This window comes from Salvia splendens, chromosome 17 (genome assembly GCF_004379255.2).
Source record: "Salvia splendens isolate huo1 chromosome 17, SspV2, whole genome shotgun sequence".
NCBI classification, from domain to species: Eukaryota; Viridiplantae; Streptophyta; class Magnoliopsida; order Lamiales; family Lamiaceae; genus Salvia; species Salvia splendens.
This window is the reverse complement of record NC_056048.1, coordinates 2,246,333-2,265,889: the sequence shown is the minus strand read 5'-3', so window position 1 is coordinate 2,265,889 and position 19,557 is coordinate 2,246,333. Positions and strand designations below refer to the sequence as shown.

The 19,557-nt window shown below is 38.2% G+C and overlaps 1 protein-coding gene across 2 annotated transcripts; it reads right to left on the bottom strand.

The window, feature by feature from the left end:
• Positions 1-288: 288 nt before the first annotated feature.
• On the bottom strand, positions 289-4,853 carry LOC121775574 (potassium transporter 11-like). Of its 2 annotated transcripts, XM_042172665.1 has the most exons (8): positions 4,219-4,845; positions 3,231-3,456; positions 2,917-3,162; positions 2,776-2,826; positions 2,438-2,698; positions 2,184-2,351; positions 1,715-1,969; positions 289-1,517 (listed from the first exon to the last, which is right to left on the bottom strand). In XM_042172665.1, the coding sequence occupies exons 1-8, from the start codon at positions 4,339-4,341 to the stop codon at positions 502-504; spliced, it is 2,346 nt and encodes a 781-aa protein (XP_042028599.1). In that variant the 5' UTR covers positions 4,342-4,845; the 3' UTR covers positions 289-501. The 2 variants fall into 2 exon arrangements, with proteins under 2 accessions (XP_042028599.1, XP_042028598.1); XM_042172664.1 differs by having other exon boundaries at positions 2,776-3,162; positions 4,219-4,853.
• Positions 4,854-19,557: the final 14,704 nt, after the last annotated feature.

Here is a 19,557-nt window from a genome sequence, read left to right as displayed (position 1 = left end):
GAGGCTATTAGTTGGCAAACAAAACAAATGTTAAAACAAGACTCTTACTAACGTATGTAAGGAGTAGTTAGTTTGGTAAAACAGTCATATAGATAAAATTTCCAACAATATTATAAATTCTTGTGATTTTGTGCAAGATGCTTATATATGATTAATAAGTCTTTAAAATTATGTAGGAGTATTTGTTACTTTGTTAGATTGCTTTTTATGTATGGACATGTGGCATCCAATACATCATGCATGGTCTGCTTTTTATGTCGACATCACTCAATATATGTTTTGTGTTTATATTTGGAATTTCAAAATATATTATCACTTCAAAAATACAGAATACAGAATATAGAAAAAGTACAACCATTCAAATATATTATCACTTTAAAAACAACTCTACAATTATTTACACATATACATAATTCTATTCTTCACAATACTCAAAAAATACTAAACCAAAGTAACATAAAGCAAAAATTACCTATTTATTATACTACTAAACAAAGAATATCACACAAAGAAAACCTGGCCAACATTCAAGAGACTCTCATGAGGCACATTAAAAATCACACTATTCTCCCTGCAAATCTTCCTAAGAAATGTATATATATAATCAATAGCTATTTTCTTATAAAACCTTGATTCCCTTCTTGCTATAACTACAGTATTCCCCAGAATATGAACCACCCCAGCATCCCTACAGCTCCTCATAAACTGGAGCTCGTACCCCTCCGTCTGCCCGCTCTCCCGGCCCGACGACGCATGCGTCGCGTTCCCGTACATCGCCGGGACGATGGAGTCGGCCGACGAGACTGTGAAGTCGAGATTCAACGCTGACGTCTCGCCGTTTTCCCTCGACTGCATGGTCCCCCCGCAGAGGCTGTACTCGTCCGAGTCCGAGCACCGGTCCATCATCGCCTCGAGCCTCACGAACGTGAAGAGGTTCGCGAAGAGCTTGTTCTCGAAGTCGTCGTCCTTCTTGTGGAGGTCCTTGTACCCGTACCGCGCGATGCATCGGAACATGTGGAAGTTCTTCGGGCCAATCCGCTTCACGAGGAACCGCTCGTCCTCGGGCACCGTGTAGACGGGGAGGTATTTGACGCATACGAAGACGACGACGGAGTGGATGGCGGGGAGGTTGGTGATGAAGTGGGAGAAGATGTGGGGGACGCCGCTGGCGAGCTCGGTGTAGACGAGCCCGATCCCGGGGACGCGGACGAGGCCAAGGCTAGGACCGAGACCTAAAATCCAAGCTAAAGAAACCTTGCTATGCATCTCGAACTCGTAACGTTTCAGGGTCCCGTAGTGCCAGACGTACATGATGAGGAGGAAGGCGGCGGCTATCACGAGCGGGACCCAACCGCCTTGGTTAATCTTGAATAGGACGGCCGAGAAGTACGTGCACTCGACCACGAGAGACAACAACGTGAACAACACGACGAGGAGCCAGTGGCAGTGCCAGACTAGCAACATTATTAGAGTCATGAGAAGCGTGGTGACGAGCATGACCACGACGACAGCCGTACCTGTTGGCATCATTGGTCGTAGAATTCTCATCAGATCAACAAAATCCAAGAAACATAATCCTAAAAAATACTATTCTTAAAGACGACATTTTGTATATAGATGGGACAATTGAGAAAAATTTAAATTTCATGATTTAAAATTCCAGACAATTAACCCAAAAATAAAAGAGTATATACGAGTCGAGCATGACACGAACCGTATGCATTTCCAATTTGGCTCTTGTCTTGGAATCCAGCAGTGACAGCAATGCAAAGAACCATGAGAATCCAATTCATGTCGGGGATATAAATCTGGCCGAGAAACGTCTTCGATGTATGCAAAACTTTGACTCTCGGGAAACAGCCAAGGGCGTGGGCCTGCTTGATGATCGAAAACGTAGCAGATATGGTGGCCTGGCTAGCAACGATTGCTGCCAGCGTCGCAATAATGAAAACTGGCCAGTATATACTTGCTACAAAAGACGTTCAAATCGACCAAATCAGGAACTAAAACGATTTTCGGTTCAATCTAGACACGAAGATGAACAAAGATCGAATCTCGTATCACTTAGCTACTTTAAAGTAGTGTTTCTCAATTTAGTTTCCGATCTGATTTAACATGACACGTTCGATTCTTGAAACTTTACATTAGTTTCCAGACATGAGAATTTTAAGGCTGAAATATACCTGGGATCGATCGATAAAATGCATCAACAACGTGATCATGATTTTGCATGAGGTATGCTGCTTGCCCCGAGTAGGCTAAAAGGAGACAAGGAAAAACGACGATGGTAAAAGCAAGCTGTACAGCAGAAACCGGAAAATGACCAAGATCAGCAAACAGTGCTTCAGTTCCTGCAACGACGAGCAGTCAAAATAAGTACATTCATTTTTTTGCATGTGCGCGCGCGAGAGAGAGAGAGAGAGAGAGAGGACCGAACCTGTGATACTGAGCATGATCCCGCCAAGGGATGTCCAACCTTTCTTCTTTCCATTTCTGAAATACCGATATATGTACAGAGGCGAAAAGGCTTTCAGAACCGAGCTATCGTAGTTGTATATGTTGTAGATGCCGATGCCTCCAATAAACAGAAACCAAAGCAAAACAACCGGAGCGAAAAGCCAGCCGACTCTATCCGTGCCATAATGTTGCATACTGAACAATCCGACCAAAATTATCACGGCTACAATCACCACAACATCTGCACCAAAGAATAGAAGCTGAATCCCGTAACATAACGAATTACAAAGAGGATAACCATCGGAGCGAAGATCATACCATTGCTCATCTTCGGGTGGTCCAAACTGATCCCACCAGAAGCCGAAAGAACTGCGATATTTACATTCATTTTGGCCAATAAAGAGTTAGAAATAGGTGCAGACGCATCATTAGTTATGAACAAACGAACACAATAATTACCGGATATAGCGGGGGTGAGAATCCCGTCACCAATCACCATGCACGTCCCGACAAGTACTAGCATAAGAAGGGCAGTTTTCCTAAACGCGTTTGCCTCCAGCCACGCCTTTGTCTTGGCAGCAAACGAGAGCTCGTGGACCGTGTTTCGGCTATAAGTTGTCAGCTCCTCATCGGTCTTGTGTTGATTGGGAATCGTTCGGACTTTAGCATGCCGACAAAGTAAAGAATAGAGTGCAAAAGTTCCTCCTGCACAAAGAGAATAAGAACACAGAAACAAGGCCCCAGCAGATCATTGTGCGATGAGGGAAGCTTACCTTGGCCATTGTCGGTTGCTTTACACACGATGAACACATACTTGAGGAGAGGTATCAGCGTGAGGGAGTATATGATCAACGAAAGGGCGCCTATAATGTCCTCTGTATCATCTACTCCATCGGGAAAAGTGTTGTAGAACACATACAGAGGAGACGTTCCTAAGTCGCCATACACCACTCCGAGGCTCTGAAATGCAAGCCTCAAGAGCAAGAGCGTCGAGAATTTCTGTTTTATTAACCAAGTGTTAGCACCATATATCCATTTCTCTAATCAAAATAACATACTAATTCACACGAACTAGATGCCTACATCAACTTAGGGGTCATCTACTTTACGAATACGATAGATTGATGAAACATAGGATCGAGTAGTTGAACGATATGATTGCCAAACAAGTTCGAAATTAATCAATGCATCAAAGTAAATGGTAGATTAGCTTCGATTATTTTTATCTATCCATCCTATCCCTCAAAGTAAACGCATCAAAATCCAACTAGAACTATGATTGTATTGTATACATCATCCAACCATCCATTTCCAACTAACAAATTAACACCACAAAAATGATTCAAGAACAACAGCAAACACGATAGATCGATAAAACATAGGATTGAGTAGTTGAATGATAAGATGGTCGAATTCGAAATTAATCTATCCATCCTATCATTCAAAGTAAACACATCAAAATCCAACAAGAACACTCCATGATTGTAAATATAATCAAACCATCCATTTCCAACAATCAAACTAACACCACAAAAAATGATTCAAGAACAACAGCAACCAATACAAGTATACAACTCCACATAAAAAGCATGTGATCTCAAGAGCTACAAAACTATAACATCAAAAGAGACAAACACCAAACATCAAGATTCGGTGTCAATTCAAAGGCAAAGTGAAATGGGGGTGAAAGCTGCACAAAATCCTACACCTCAGTTAGGACCAGCCTACATAAAAATGTAAAACAACTTTATATTTTATTACCTTTTCTCTATACATATTTTTAAGCCTCACAGCTTCCTCATCCATGGGCTGATCAAGCTTCTGCTCCAAATCCCACATCTCCCCTTTTGCTTCACTCCCATCAAAATCAACCCCAGATGCCATCTTCTATCCAATCTATGATTTCAAGAACTAAACTTCTTGATTTCAAGAATCCCAACTTTCCCAGATTCAAGATTCAATCTTGCATAGGGAAATCCAACCCTTGATCAAGAAATTATTAAATATTTTTGAAGGGGTGTAAAAAGATTTAATTTTTTCTTGGGTGGAGAAGGAATTGAGATGTGGGGTCAGCTAAATAGCAGTCACATAAAGGTAGAAATCAATCATTGAGAACCAAAAAAAAAACTCATCTTCTCTGCTAATGAAACTCAACTGTCTGAGCTTGGTATGTGGTGCAGCTTGAAGTGGGCCACCCTCAAGATTTCAACTTTAGTCATCTAGCAAAAGCCAACTTCTTCATTTCCATCAGCTGACAATGAAATCATCTGATTTAATCTTGAAGATGGATGCTAGAAAGTAGAAATCAAACTATACTCTTTCTTGAACTAGAGCATCCTCTCTCTCTCTCTCTCTCTCTCTCTCTCTCTCTCTCTCTCTCTCTCTCTCTCTCTCTGTACTTATGAATGCCAAGTGGATTTGACATATTATCGAACTTTTTAACTGACTGAATAATATAAGTACAACACTACAAATCCAAAATCTTGAGAGATGGATCGGGAAAATTGATTGATCAATGTAAAAACAGCCAGAAAATCTTGACTTGCGTGTTGTTTTTTATTGGAACTTATTTTCGTATGGTATCACAATTCTACATCTGCACCACAGATTAATTTTTCATTAAATGATAAGAAAATAACAATATACTTATCTGATAGCAGTAATTATAATAACTTATTATTATTATTATTATTATTATTATTAGCTATTCGAATTTGATTTCATATTCAAAACATGACAAAAATATACATTGTAGATTTTTTTAGGTCAATAACTCCAAGAAAGAAGACTTATTTGTCCTACCAAACTGTCCTGATTGAGTTAGAAATTTTTGGAACTCTAATCTTATAAATTTAGCAAATTATTTGGATTAATTCGTAAATTTCATGTTGTATTTATGTGGTAGATTAGTTTGAGTATCTTAAATTTGAACTTGTCATTATTGACCATTTGTTCAAATATAAATTAGCTACATGCACAAATAGTTAATCACAAGGTTTATTAAATTCTCACATAATATTTAGTTTCTTATTTTATCAAATTTCTTATATGCTTTGGACATGCTTAAATTTTTTTCCGAATAAATTACTAATATACTTATAACACAATTAATAGATGCTTTGACAATTAATTCAACACTATATTAATACTGCAAGTTGAAATATATAAGGTGCTATAACATTTTAATATCGTCATTAGTTTTGTCTTTTTAAGACGACTAACGACTATTTAAATTTATATTGGTGTGGCATCACGATCTAAATTGATGCTTTTTAATGGCTTAAATAATGAAATTACGTGGTAGAAGAAAGTTAGACATTTCTATTGATAATATACTAGTAATAAATAAATATTGCGTCATTCAATTATTCATGCCTTATCAATGAGGCTATTTAAATGAAAAGATAGATAACTGGAAAGAAAAGGTAAAGGAAGAAAAGAAAAATCCATCAAAATTGTACGATGATTGATATTAAATGATTAGGGATTAAATCCATTATCTGTGGAAAGTTTATGGATAAATCAAAACGAATTAGGGTCCCATATTTGATGGTAATGTTGAAAAATGTAAACAATGCTTTCCTCCAGTAATTATCATTAATATTCAAATAAAATTTGACCAAGTTTTTAGAAAAATAAATTAGACATGATTACGAAAAATAGTCATTTTGCGACAGTTTTGGCCATATAATTATTAAAACATACACTAGACTCAACTTCCTAATGGTAAAAATATGTAAATTGTTTATCGTGGGATAATTGCAAAAATTAAAAATTTATTATTTTACTAAATTTTAAAAGTTATGATATCGATTAAAAATTCCGAAAATTGTTATTCAAATGAATTATCCCCTATGATTGTTGCTAATTTTAAAGTTACTAGTATTAAAAATGATTGTATATCATGAATCAATCCCTGATCAGTAATTATTGTTAGAACACTCCAAATGTTTACATCTATATGTTTAATTTATTCAGACTTTAGTTAGTGGAATATCTGTGTATATAGGAATATACAATCAGAAATTTGAACATGGTAACGTATTAACATTTATGGATCCCACTTGTACATCACTTGATTAGTACAGTCAATTACAATAATAATAATAATAATAATAATATTCATATGGTTAAATTCAAAGTACAATACGAATTTATGTAGCCCCTACTAGATTTCAACTTTTCGATAATATTTTATCAACAATCTACACATGTCAATTTCCTTACATTAATAGCCAAAAGTAAGAAGTCAATAGCAATCGAAATTCAACTAATTAAAAAGATAATATACTATAATTTCCCTTAACAAATAATACTATGATTAATTATATATTAATTAGGATTAATTGCATGCTGCGCGCTGCATATATTTTGGTAAGAGTGTATTCTATATAGGAAATTAATAATGAAATGGAGTTATATATGTAGGAATTGATGAATTTAACATATAGTAGTAATAAAATGTAAGAAAATGACATTTAATTATGAGATTGAGGGAAATGGAACAACCACTAAATCATGAAGTTTTGACAAGTTTTCGGTTAGTCATGAGTCTTCATAATTCAATATTTTCAAACTTCATGATACTAACCACAATTTGATCAATTGCATAATTTAAATGGCTATTACTCCTCATAATTTAAAGAGTTATTATCTCTTATAAAAAGTCATACCACAACTTACCCAACGATTAATTTAGCCAATATATAGTTTCACATATTGACAAATCAAAGTTAAATTATGAATGTCTTTGTGTACAATATATCCATTAATTGTAATCAAAATTTAATCTTCTTTATAGATATATGAAGCTATTTAGCTATATTTTAATTCAGTTGAATTGGGTGAAGGGATATTAATGAAAATATATAGGAAATGTCTATTGTTTGTATGTGTACATGATAACATGGTTTTGCATATTTAAAAATAAATTACAGCACCATTTTAATTAAATTATACTTATAGTTAAATAATCAATGATTTATTAAATTATTATTTGCTATCAGGGTTCGCACAATGAATTCGGAATCTAAAGAAGTCGTTGAATAAATAATAAATTAGGTTAGTAAAATTGAACAGTTGAGATTCTCTCAGGCTTATTTTAATTGACTCTTTTCAGACTTATTTTAAATATTTGAGTTGCCAAACGAAATAAACAACCGTTAAATTGAATTTTTAAATTGTTTCAATATTTTCCTACGTAGCAGATATGTCGACATTCTGTACTTGTAACTATTTTTATTGATGAAATTCCACAAAGTCCACTTTCTAAATCATCTACATAAAAAAGGGTTTGTTTTTTTTTTAATAAAATATAGCTAAATTGATGTAAGATTGTACGAAGAGCAAATATATTTTAATAGTAATTTTTTTTGTAAATAAATACTTTAATTATTTAATTATTGCCGTTCCGTACAGATTTAGATTAATAGCACATGACAATGTTCACTATACAATGATTTAGTATTCGATTATCTTTTTTTGCCTCAATAATGATAATTATTGTCATTGACAAAAGGATGTAATATGATGCATACAATTTCAAATAATTTATGATGGTTGGGCGAATTTTTGATGGTAGTAAATGCAGGTAAAAGAAAATATAGATCACGACACAAAGAATTACGTGGTTCGATTTACTGAGGTAAATCTACATCCACGGGAAGAAAGGAGGGCAAGATTGTATTGCTTGATCTGGTTTACAGCTTACAAATACAGACTTGCTATATGATATTTGATGTCTAGAGAGCTCTCTTCCTCTTTTTTCTCCTCCCTAGTCTATCTGATCTAAGTTCTATTTATACATTGAACTAAGATCGTGGCTTGCATCACCACTAACTAGGTCGTGGCTTACATCATCACTAATTAGGTCGTGGCTTACATCATCACTAATTAGATTGTGGATGTCGTGGAGGTCATGAGATCCTACATGGGTCCACCACTAAATAGATCGTGTAGTGGAGGTCGTGGAGGTTCTGCATGAGTCCACTATCTCCCAGTTCGGTTGAAAACTGAGACCGAACTGCTGAACTATTGCCGAGCAGCTTTTGCCGATCTGAGAGTAGAGCTTGATTGGTCGGCTTTTACCGAGCTGTAGGCGGGGTCCGAACTCTTTGGTAATGCCGAACTGATACTCTTCCTTGGGCTTTGGGCTGATGGGCCGTCACTGCTATTGGGCTTGTTTAGTCCGTACCCCATCACTACCCCCCCCGAAAAGCGAAGTGAATCACTTCGGCGAAGCGAGTCACTTCGGCATTCTGGATAAAGGTACGGGGGAGGCTGACGTTAGGGGACGTGCCTTGCGCGTGACTGCATTAAATGCGACAGTAAAATCCGGTCGTTGAATCCTGAAAAGGTGGGATTCGAAACGGTGCGATGATTTTGAAATCTTCTCCGAATCTGATAAATACGTCCTTTCTTCATCAGTTGAACACTTTTGCTATTGCTTCTTCTGCATTCTCTCTCTTTTGCGTAAAAATTTCCTTCCGCTTTCAAGAATTTCTTCAGAATTTCTTCAGACTTTCAAAGAGTAAGAACTATGTCTTCTTCTTCTTCTTCTGAGTCAGGCAGCGGTAGGAAAGGGGGTAAGGGGTCTTCTAGCCGGAAAGAATCCGGGGAGAAGACCGTAGAGTATTTTCACAGCATCTTGAGTAAGGATACTGTGATATCCTTACACGAAAAATATTTTTTTCCTGGGGGGAAGGTTGCGATTCCCGACGACCTTCATAGGGCTGACTCGCCGCCGGAGGGTTACGCCACCGTTTATGAAGCCGGCTTGGAATGCGGGCTTCGTTTCCCTCTTCCCCCTGCCTTTGTAGAGCTGCTAGATTTTTTTCAACTCCCTTTAGGTCAGGTGACTCCGAACTCTTGGAGGCACTTATCGGCCTTTGCTGCCGAACTGCGTAGGCTAGATAAGGATCTGTCTCTGAGGGCAATCCTTAATTTCTTCCAGTTTAAGAGGAAGGGATCTTGGTTTTACTTGATCCCTTTACAGCCCTTTAGAGCCTTTTGTAAAACCAAATGGCCGAAATGGCAAAATCGCTTCTTTTTTTATAATAGGACTTCGGCTTCGGACTTTTCCTGGAGAGGGCCGAAGTCCGTTATTCCTCATCCTCGGGTAGAACCGTTGGACGAGCTCGAGGCCGAGCTCAATAAGATTCCCATGATTAGGAAGCAGTACTCGGAGTCTGAGCTCGTCAAGGGCGACTTCGTGTTCGACTCCTCGTCTTCGGACGAAGAGACTAAGGGTGAGGATTTCTTTTTTATGCATTACTGCCTTGACGACGAAAACTAACCTTGTGTTTCTTGCTTTTTGGCAGTGAACTTGCTAAACAAGCTCAGTCGCAAATCCTCCGAATCTAAGGAACCGGAGAGGCCGAAAACCACCAGCTCGGCGTCTGATGCCGAGAAGAATCCGAAGAGGCAAAAGACCTCTTCGGATCCAAAGAAGCCGGAGTCGACTTCGGCAAGGGGGAAAGGGAGGATTCAGAAACCCCCAAGAGCGCCAGAGAAAGACGTGGTCTTGGCGCCTCCTTCGGAACATATCTGTGAGCCCTTTTTATGGCCCACGGACTTCGCCGAGGTGAATTCTCTTCTTGATTTTCTGGCCTTGCTTTTTTCCTGTATTTTTTGTGGCCCCTCGGTTGACTTTTTCCTTTTTCCATTTTCAGAGGAACGATATGCTCTCCAAGCTCGTCGCCGTTGAACTCTCCAAAGCGTCCAACGATTATGCTGAGATGCAGAGGAAGTTGGCGGCTGCTCGTCACCAGGCCGAACAGGCTAAGGCAGACTTTGAGAAGGCCAGAGCTGCTAGGATCTCGGCCCAGGATGAAGCCCAGTTTGCCAAAAACCAGCTCGTCATCCAGCGAGAGCAGACGAAACGGAGGGATGCTGCCGCCGTGGTTGCCCAAGGGGAGGTTCTCCGTGCTTTCGCGGAGAAACTCTTTCTGAGCAATCAATTTTCGGCCTTTGTCGGTGATCTGCTGAAACTGATGACCGATAATGCCGAGCAAGGGCCCGAAGTCGTCCTGCCGCTGTACGGCCGAGAGATAGCAGCTCGTCTCCAGAGTCTGCCGCTCCTTGAGGAGCTTGCTTCGTCCTCAGTCCTGCTTTCTGCTGACCGAGTTCGTAGTTGCCGAGCTGACCGGGACGAGAATATGGAGGCTATCTTTGCCTCCTTAGGGCCAGTTTCACCCGCTCCAATTTTCCACGGAGAGGGTGAGACCGAGCAGCTTAATCAGCAGACCGGAGACAGGCAGGCCGAGCAAGAGGTGCTGCTGATCGGTGATGGGGGCACCGAGCAGGCTGGGGGGAGCAGGGAGGCCGAGGCTGAAGCTGAGGCAGACAAGGAGAAGGAAGCTGAACCTCACCGAGGAGCCGGAGACGAAGCTGGCGGAGTATGATTTCGTCTCCCTTCTCTTAGTTTAGTTTCTTCCTTCTTGTAAAATGGCCTTGAAGCCCTCCTTGTGTAAAAAAATTTTTTCTTATGAATGAAAAAATTCTTCTTTCTACACTTGTGTCTTCGTATAGCTTTTCGTACTCTCTTTTACTCCTGTTGTGGTTTACTACCTGCTCGGTAAAATGAAATGCCGAACTGACATAGCAGCTTTGTATTCTTAACTCTTAAGGAGCTGGAGGTACTTCACTGGAAGCGGCTGTACTCTTCCGCTTTAGACGAAGCTGAGAAAAAAGCCATAGCTGACCAGATGAAGAATGACGAACTCTTGGCTTGTTTAGTGAAGCTGGAGGCCGACAATAAGGACTTAGAGTCCGAAAAGAAAGATCTGGAGGCCGAGCTGAATACTGCCGTCGCTGAGAGGACTGCGTATGAGGATTTCATCAGCAGGCGCGGGGGAATGACCATCTCTGAAGTTCAGGAACGAGTTGACGAACTGTGGGAGGAATATCATGTACTCCGGAGGAACAATGCGCTGGAGAGCTCGGCTTGCCAACAAGTCGTGAAATCATTGCGGCGCTGGGCTTCTCGGTACGACATCATTCTTTCCCGGCGTCCCTCAATCGAGAGATTCCTTAGGCATTTCCCGCCAACAGATGGTCGCACTCAAGCTCGAACCTCTGATTCACTTGCTCAAAACCCTACTCCAAGTCAGCAACGAACTCAGGAACAACCGGAGACGTCAAGACGAGGACGGACTGAAGTTCGCAGAGGAGCGGTGACTATGAGTGAGCAAGATCGGCAAATGATTCGTGAAGAGACTCTTCGCCGCCGAGGTGCTAGAGCTTCCCGGGCTCAGGGAAGAGGCGGTAGGTCGATTAGAGCATCTCGTCGACCTGCTTATTCTTCAGCTGCCCGGAATGACCGAACTCGGCTTCACGAGGATTTTGTGAATAGATGGCTCAACTTTAGCAACCAGGGACAGTAGAATAGTCCTTTGTAATGGCGTAACGCCTTCTTGTAGGGCAGCAGAATTATATGCCGAACAAGATTTAATAAATGAAATTTTCATTTCGCTTCTATCACTGCGTATTTACAGCTCAGCGAAAAAATTTCATCGTACTCGTCCTCGGTCTTATGAAGTAAACTTCTTTGACCGGACTCGTCCTCGGTCTTATGAAGTAAGCTTCTTTGACCGGACTCGTCTTTGGTCTTATGAAGTAAACTTCTTTGACCGGACTTGGTCCTCGGTCTTATGAAATAAACTTCTTTGACCGGACTCGTCTTTGGTCTTATGAAGTAAACTTCTTTGACCGGACTCGTCTTTGGTCTTATGAAGTAAATTTCTTTGACCGGACTAAGCTTGTGTCCTAATTTGGCGAGTTTTATCGCTCGGATCGGACTTTCCCTTGTCCTAATTTGGGGATCGGACTTTCCCTTGTCCTAATTCGGCGAGTTTTATCGCGTGGATCGGACTTTCCCTTGTCCTAATTCGGCGAGTTTTATCGCGTGGATCGGACTTTCCCTTTGTTGCAGTTCGTTTCAGACGGACTGCTTGTTTCTTAAGCTGAATTGTGGTCTTGTATCCTCCTTAGAAGTTTGGACTCACAATCGTTGGCTTATATATGTTCTAAAAAGGGGATCAGCCTTCGAAGAACAAGATACCTCAGTAACATTTGTAAGAGACGACACGCACATAGACAGACAAAACGCACATAGACAAACAAAACGCACATAGACAAACATGAAAAACAAGTAAAAAACAAAGAAAGCACATACCCCTAGGACCGAACTAGACACAAGACTGACTGACCGGACTGTCTCTTACAAATGGAACTTCTTGAGGTTGGAAATGTACCATGTTCGGGGTACTTGTTCTCCTGACATGTGAGTCAATTTATAAGACCCTTTGCCGAGGACTTCTGACACCCGATATGGACCTTCCCATGTGGGTTCGAGTTTGCCCAGCTTTTCTGCTCGGCTTACTTCGTTGTTTCTCAAGACGAGATCTCCCACTTGAAATTGCAGCTTTTTCACCCTTTGGTTATAATACCGGGCTACTTGCTCCTTGTACTTGGCTGCTTTTATGCAGGCCAATTCTCTTCTTTCTTCGGCCAGATCTAGTTCGGCTCTCAGTCCGTCATCATTCATTTCTGAGGAGAAATTTAGAGTTCGGGGACTGGGTACGCCGATCTCAACCGGAATCACGGCGGGCGGGCGGCTTCTCAGGATTGAGACGTGGCCCCAATCGGTCTTGCACCGGAGTCCTTTGAATCCTTTCAAAAGGAGTTCGGCGAGGATGTCCCTGATCGCCAAAAGGAGTTCGGCGAGGATGTCCCTGATCGCTATGATCGGGCTTCCTCCCGTCTCCTCGGGATGAGCTGTCTAAAGACCGTTTGCGACGGTCTGCCTCATCGGCACGGGAGAACTGGTCCGCAATGTCCCATATCTCTTGAGCTGTTTGCGGACTGCATTCCACGAGCTTTCTGTAGAGAGCTCCGGGCAGGATTCCATTTTGGAATGCCGAAATGACAAGTAGATCATTGAGATCATCTACTTGTAGGCATTCCTTGTGGAACCTTGTCATAAAGTCGCTGATCTTTTCGTCGCGACCTTGACGTGTAGAAAGCAGCTGAGCCGAAGTGATTCGGGCTTCCGCTTTCTGAAAGAACCTCCTGTGGAAAGCATCCATTAGATCTCGGTAAGATCTAATGCTGCCTTGGGGGAGGCTATCGAACCACCTTCTTGCGTTCCCGATAAGCAGCTCGGGAAACAGCTTGCACATATGGACCTCATTGAGACCCTGGTTCGCCATGTTATACTGATAGCGTCCCAGGAAGTCATGAGGATTCACTAACCCGTCATAAGTCATTGACGGAGTTCGGTAGTTCTGTGGCAAGGGAGTTCGGGTGATATCGTCCGAGAACGGAGTCTTCAATGCTCCGTACATGGCGAACCCGACATCTCTTCGGTATGGAGGAGATGGAGTTCTCCTGTGATTCCGGTACCGAGGAGGAACAGGAACATGTCGGGGTTGAGGATTCTTCTTCCTGGAAGACACGGCACTACTGCGGTAGTGACTTTCATGTCTGGATGAGGAGGGAGAATCCACCGTTTTCGTCTCCGGCTTTTGGCCCTTTTGCAGGAAAATTAAGAACTCTTCCTGCTTCTCGGCCAAAAACAACTTGACAGCCTCGTTCAAATCGGGCTGCTGGGAAGACTCGGTGCGATGAGTCTTTGAGCGGCTTGTTCCTTCTCCGTGAGAACTGGAAGTAGATTTCTCCCGAGGCTGTTTTCCAGACCTGCGGGCTGGACTAGCTTCCTCATGGTTATCACGGACGGAAGCACGGGTATTATGTGATCTGGTATGCATTTTTTTTTTGGTGGAAGAGGATCAAAAACTCGCTTTTATCACAGATTTGGTTCTCTGTTTCCCACAGACGGCGCCAGTGATGGTTGGGCGAATTTTTGATGGTAGTAAATGCAGGTAATAAATATAGATCACGACACAAGGAATTACGTGGTTCGATTTACTGAAGTAAATCTACGTCCACGGGAAGAAAGGAGGGCAAGATTGTATTGCTTGATCTGGTTTACCAGCTTACAAATACAGACTTGCTATATGATATTTGATGTCTAGAGAGCTCTCTTTCTCCTCTCTTTTTCTCCTCCCTAGTCTATCTGATCTAAGTTCTATTTATACATTGAACTAAGATCGTGGCTTGCATCACCACTAACTAGGTCGTGGCTTACATCATCACTAATTAGGTCGTGGCTTACATCATCACTAATTAGATCGTGGATGTCGTGGAGGTCATGAGATCCTACATGGGTCCACCACTAAATAGATCGTGTAGTGGAGGTCGTGGAGGTTCTGCATGAGTCCACTATCTCCCAGTTCGGTTGAAAACTGAGACCGAACTGCTGAACTATTGCCGAGCAGCTTTTGCCGATCTGAGAGTAGAGCTTGATTGGTCGGCTTTTACCGAGCTGTAGGCGGGGGCCGAACTCTTTGGTAATGCCGAACTGATACTCTTCCTTGGGCTTTGGGCTGATGGGCCGTCACTGCTATTGGACTTGTTTAGTACGTACCCCATCAATTTACATGGCATATTTTCAAAGCAGACTGAATTCTTTATCGTATAATTATGCAATATTAAGATTATATTTTCTATTAATAACATCTACCAAAAATATTTTTTAAAGCTCTTCACCAATTCTTTTCTATTAAAAATGTATGAAAATTATAAAAAAAATGTATAACCCTTCTCAAATTAATTTCTGAAAATTATAAACACAGTTAAATCCTTATCAATTTTTTTTTTGAGTCTGCCATTGATTCACCTATAAATATCATAATCACAGGAGTACTTTTAAAATTTTAAAAATAGTAATTTGAACAATAATCAATGATAAAAAAAATGTTACGTCATTTTCACAAAAAAAAATATCCCCAAAAACATTCCTCTCAAATTTGAATGGATTGGATAATCTCGTTTGTACATTCAATACAATCCGAAAACGTTAATTATGCTACAAAATGAGTTTATTGATGTCTATTCTATTTTCTAAATTTCAAATTCGAGAATTTGAGAAGATTTCTCCAATCAAATCTGATTATTGAAACTTTTACACCAGCACACAAACTAAATTTCAATTTTGTAAAAAAGGGGGAAAAATTGTTTTGTGTAGCCTTATAACATAATTAAATATGAAACCTAACTATTTCTCCAATTTTTTAAAAATATAAGACCCTACAAGTTTTATATTCGTAGACATATTTAATTGATTGTGGAGTTGTAGATCCTAGGATCTATATAACTTTATCGAAAAAGTCAATTTATATGGAGGAAAAATAGTTGATAGATTAATAATTTGATTAGAAAAATAGGCCACTAATTGTAAGACAGTCATTAAAGCTTAATTTTACCAAAAAAAAAACTTATGTGCATCTCATTCATTTTTAACTCGAATTTTGTAATTACATTCACCACGATGGTTATTGCAAATAAATTAGTAGTAATTGGTAAAATAGTGACACAAATGGGACAAAATTTGACCAATACACCATGCTCAATAATTTAGTTGCTGACCAAACTTTGCCTAAATGGTGTCCACATCTGAAATTTTTATCATATTTTTCAGGATAATATAATTAATGGAGTAATTATTTTGTCTAACATTTTGATACTATTAAATTCAATTGGTTGATAATGCTGTCTGGTTTGTGCAAAAAGATCACACTTTGTTTGGTGCATTATTTCAAATATATGACTAACAAAAATAAAAGAAACGGTTAAAAAGTTCCATCAGCAAAAGTAGGATTAAAATAAGAGGGAACATTATTTTTGGTCCACTAACTTTGCTAACGTATCATTTTAAGTCCGTGAACTTTGAAAATATCATTTTAGGTCCGTGAACTTTGAGTTAGTATCATTTGAGGTACTTTTTACTATTTCCAAGTTTTTTTGGACGAAAATACCTTCAATACCTTAAAGTGTATATTTTTAATAAATTTATCATATATTCATATTTTTTTATAAATATCTTTACAATATATTTTTGACAATTTTCTAAATATAATTTGACCTTAAATATTATCACTTAATTTTGTTACATGCAAGTAAAATTGCTTCTTCAATTTTTTATATTAATTTTTTAAAAAAATTGAATAAAGAACTTTCTTTAATAATAAAAAATTGAATAAAGATCTTTTTATAAATATCTTTACAATATATTTTTGACAAATTTTCTAAATATAATTTGACCTTCAATATTATCATTTAATTTTGTGACATGCAAGAAAAGATCTTTATTCTATTTTTTATTATTAAAGAAAGTTCTTTATTCAATTTTAAAAAAAAGTTAATATAAAAAATTGAAGAAGCAATTTTACTTGCATGTCACAAAATTAAGTGATAATATTTAAGGTCAAATTATATTTAGAAAATTTGTCAAAAATATATTGTAAAGATATTTATAAAAAATTATGAGCATATGATAAATTTATTAAAAATATATACACTTTAAGGTATTGAGTGTATTTTCGTCCAAAAAACTTGGAAATAGTAAAAAGTACCTCAAATGATACTAACTCAAAGTTCACGGACCTAAAATGATATTATCAAAATTCACGGGCCTAAAATGATACTTTGGCAAAGTTCGTGGACCAAAAATGATGTTCCCTCTTAAAATAAATGCATAAATCTCATAACTAACTTTGCTTGAACATAGTGTTTTACAACGAAGGTTTTCGTTATATTGCTAATTTTTGTTAACTTGCTAACTTGTTAACTTAGTATATTAAAAATGTCAACACAATCACATTAAAATGTCAATACAAATTTGTGTTGACATTTTAAATATCAATGTCAACACAGTGTATTAAAATATCAACTAAGTTTATATTGACATTTCAATGTCATCATGTTAAAAATTTTAATACCCTACATTGATGAGTTAACAAAGTTAACAAATTAAGAAAGTTAACAACGGATCACACCTCTTACACCAACAATATGAATTGAAACAGAACAAATTCCTCTAAAATAAGCAGATAAGTCGGCTCCAAGAAATTTCAGTTGGCAATTCTATGATTAATTGAAAATGTTGGACCTCATAACTATAAATAAATGAGAAAATGACCCATCAATTTTTGGTTAGGCAAATTAGTCAATCAAAAGAAGCCCAACCCATAAAAATTTGGCACCCTCACTAGTTTTGAGAATATCAAATTGCATATTGTATTTCCTAATTCAGCTATACTAACAAACCTCATGTTTTTTAATGTTAATGAATATTTATACTAATACTTATGAAGATTGTAATTGTTTAAATATGTAAATTGATTGATACGATTTATATATATTTTGGAAAAATAATTCTTGAATTTTCAGTTTTTGTAGTTTGGATTTTGTTTTTTGGGTTTGGGTTTGGATGTTCGGTTTAAATATTTTATAAAATTTTATTTTTTGATTTAGTTCAATTTGGGCAAAAAGTCGAACAGAAAACCGAATATTCATCCCTGACCTCAAGCTTACCAAGTTGGTAAATAAATCGATTACGCGATTATAATATCACGGGTTCAGATCCCGTCAACACCTTTTAGGACGAGCTCGCTACATCTCTAACCACAATTGAAAACAGAAAAAGAAGTAAAACTAGAAAATAGTGAAGATAGAGACATAACATGGGGTTCACATGGTGAAATATTTTATAAAATTTTCGGTTTGGGTTTGGGTTTGGGTTTGGATGTTCGGTTTAAATATTTTATAAAATTTTATTTTTTGATTTAGTTCAATTTGGGCAAAAAGTCGAACAGAAAACCGAATATTCATCCCTGACCTCGAGCTTACCAAGTTGGTAAATAAATCGATTACGCGATTATAATATCACGAGTTCAGGTCCCGTCAACACCTTTAAGGAGAGCTCGCTACATCTCTAACCACAATTGAAAACAGAAAAAGAAGTAAAACTAGAAAATAGTGAAGATAGAGACATAACATGGGGTTCACATGGTGAAATTTAGACCTAATTGCAACCACATGAAAATTTGGTCCATAGTTATCAAAAACACATTCTCCACTTTAAAATATTGCAATGATGGAATATCTAGAAATTCAAATTGCCCAACTTGATGACAATTGACATATGTTCTGCAAAAATCTCATAGCATTCATGATTTGGGAAATGTAAAACCAGCAACATAGGAGTAATATATAATCGTAAGTCTATATTTCATTTGTAAAATCGTTTCTCGAAGTAGCAATTTCTTTGATAGTCTAAATTGCATTGGGCCCAAATCAGCTCTAGTTACAGATGCGGCCCATTAAGTCTGGCCCAATTACTGTAGCACTTTTTTTTTTTTAATCGTTTTTTGTTTTTCTCTTTTTCTGGTGTTTTTTATGAGCATATAATTAATTCTTAGTTCCATTTTTATTTATAAGATTAGTTAATTATAAATTCATCAATATCAATAATATTTTTCAATTATAATTACATGTGAGCAAAATATATGAAATCGGAACCAATCGGTTAAGATCATAGATTTTATAATCGTATGTTCAGATTGGATCGAATAAAATAATTTAAAATCTGATGTAATCGGATGTTCGATTGGTATTAGATTTTCAGCTTTTGGTATTGGATTTTCAGGTTTTAAAATTTTCGGTATTGGGTTTTTAGATATTTATAATATTTTTATGTAATTTTAGATATTTCCGATCTGATTTCATAGTTCAGATTTTCGGACAGCTCGAATCTAATCAGAATGGACAAAAATTTGATCTGAAATCCGAATGCTCACCCCTAATTATAATCATATTTTGAAGTTTTTTTCCAAATTCATCGACATTTACTTTATTTGTCGATCACATCACAAACAATGCCAATTTCATGTTTTAGTAAGAATCATAAAAGATTATTACTATTTCAATTGTAAAACTTGTACCAAATATTAAATTTAGTACATTGATAGTTGGCTAAAATGAAGTTTATACAAGCGTAGCCTACAGACCTACATAGATTCATGCATGTATTTGAAAAGAAAACGTGCTAGAATAAAGGCCGGGCCCGTTCACATCCACTATAGGGGCGGCGCGCCGGCAGCCCCCGAACCGCCGTCGCCGCACCTACCTATAGCGTGGGAAGCGGGGCGGGCGCATTTTTTGGGGCGGAAGGCCCATCGGCGAGAAGGCGCCGGGCGT

Excerpts from the sequence above, each read along its gene's own strand:
- LOC121775574 (XM_042172664.1), bottom strand. The coding sequence starts at position 4,341 with ATGGCATCTGGGGTTGATTTTGATGGGAGTGAAGCAAAAGGGGAGATG. Across the intron at positions 2,352-2,437 it reads GATCATGCTCAGTATCACAG|GAACTGAAGCACTGTTTGCT; the intron begins GTTCGGTCCTCT and ends TCGTCGTTGCAG. Across the intron at positions 1,970-2,183 it reads ATTTTATCGATCGATCCCAG|CAAGTATATACTGGCCAGTT; the intron begins GTATATTTCAGC and ends CGTCTTTTGTAG.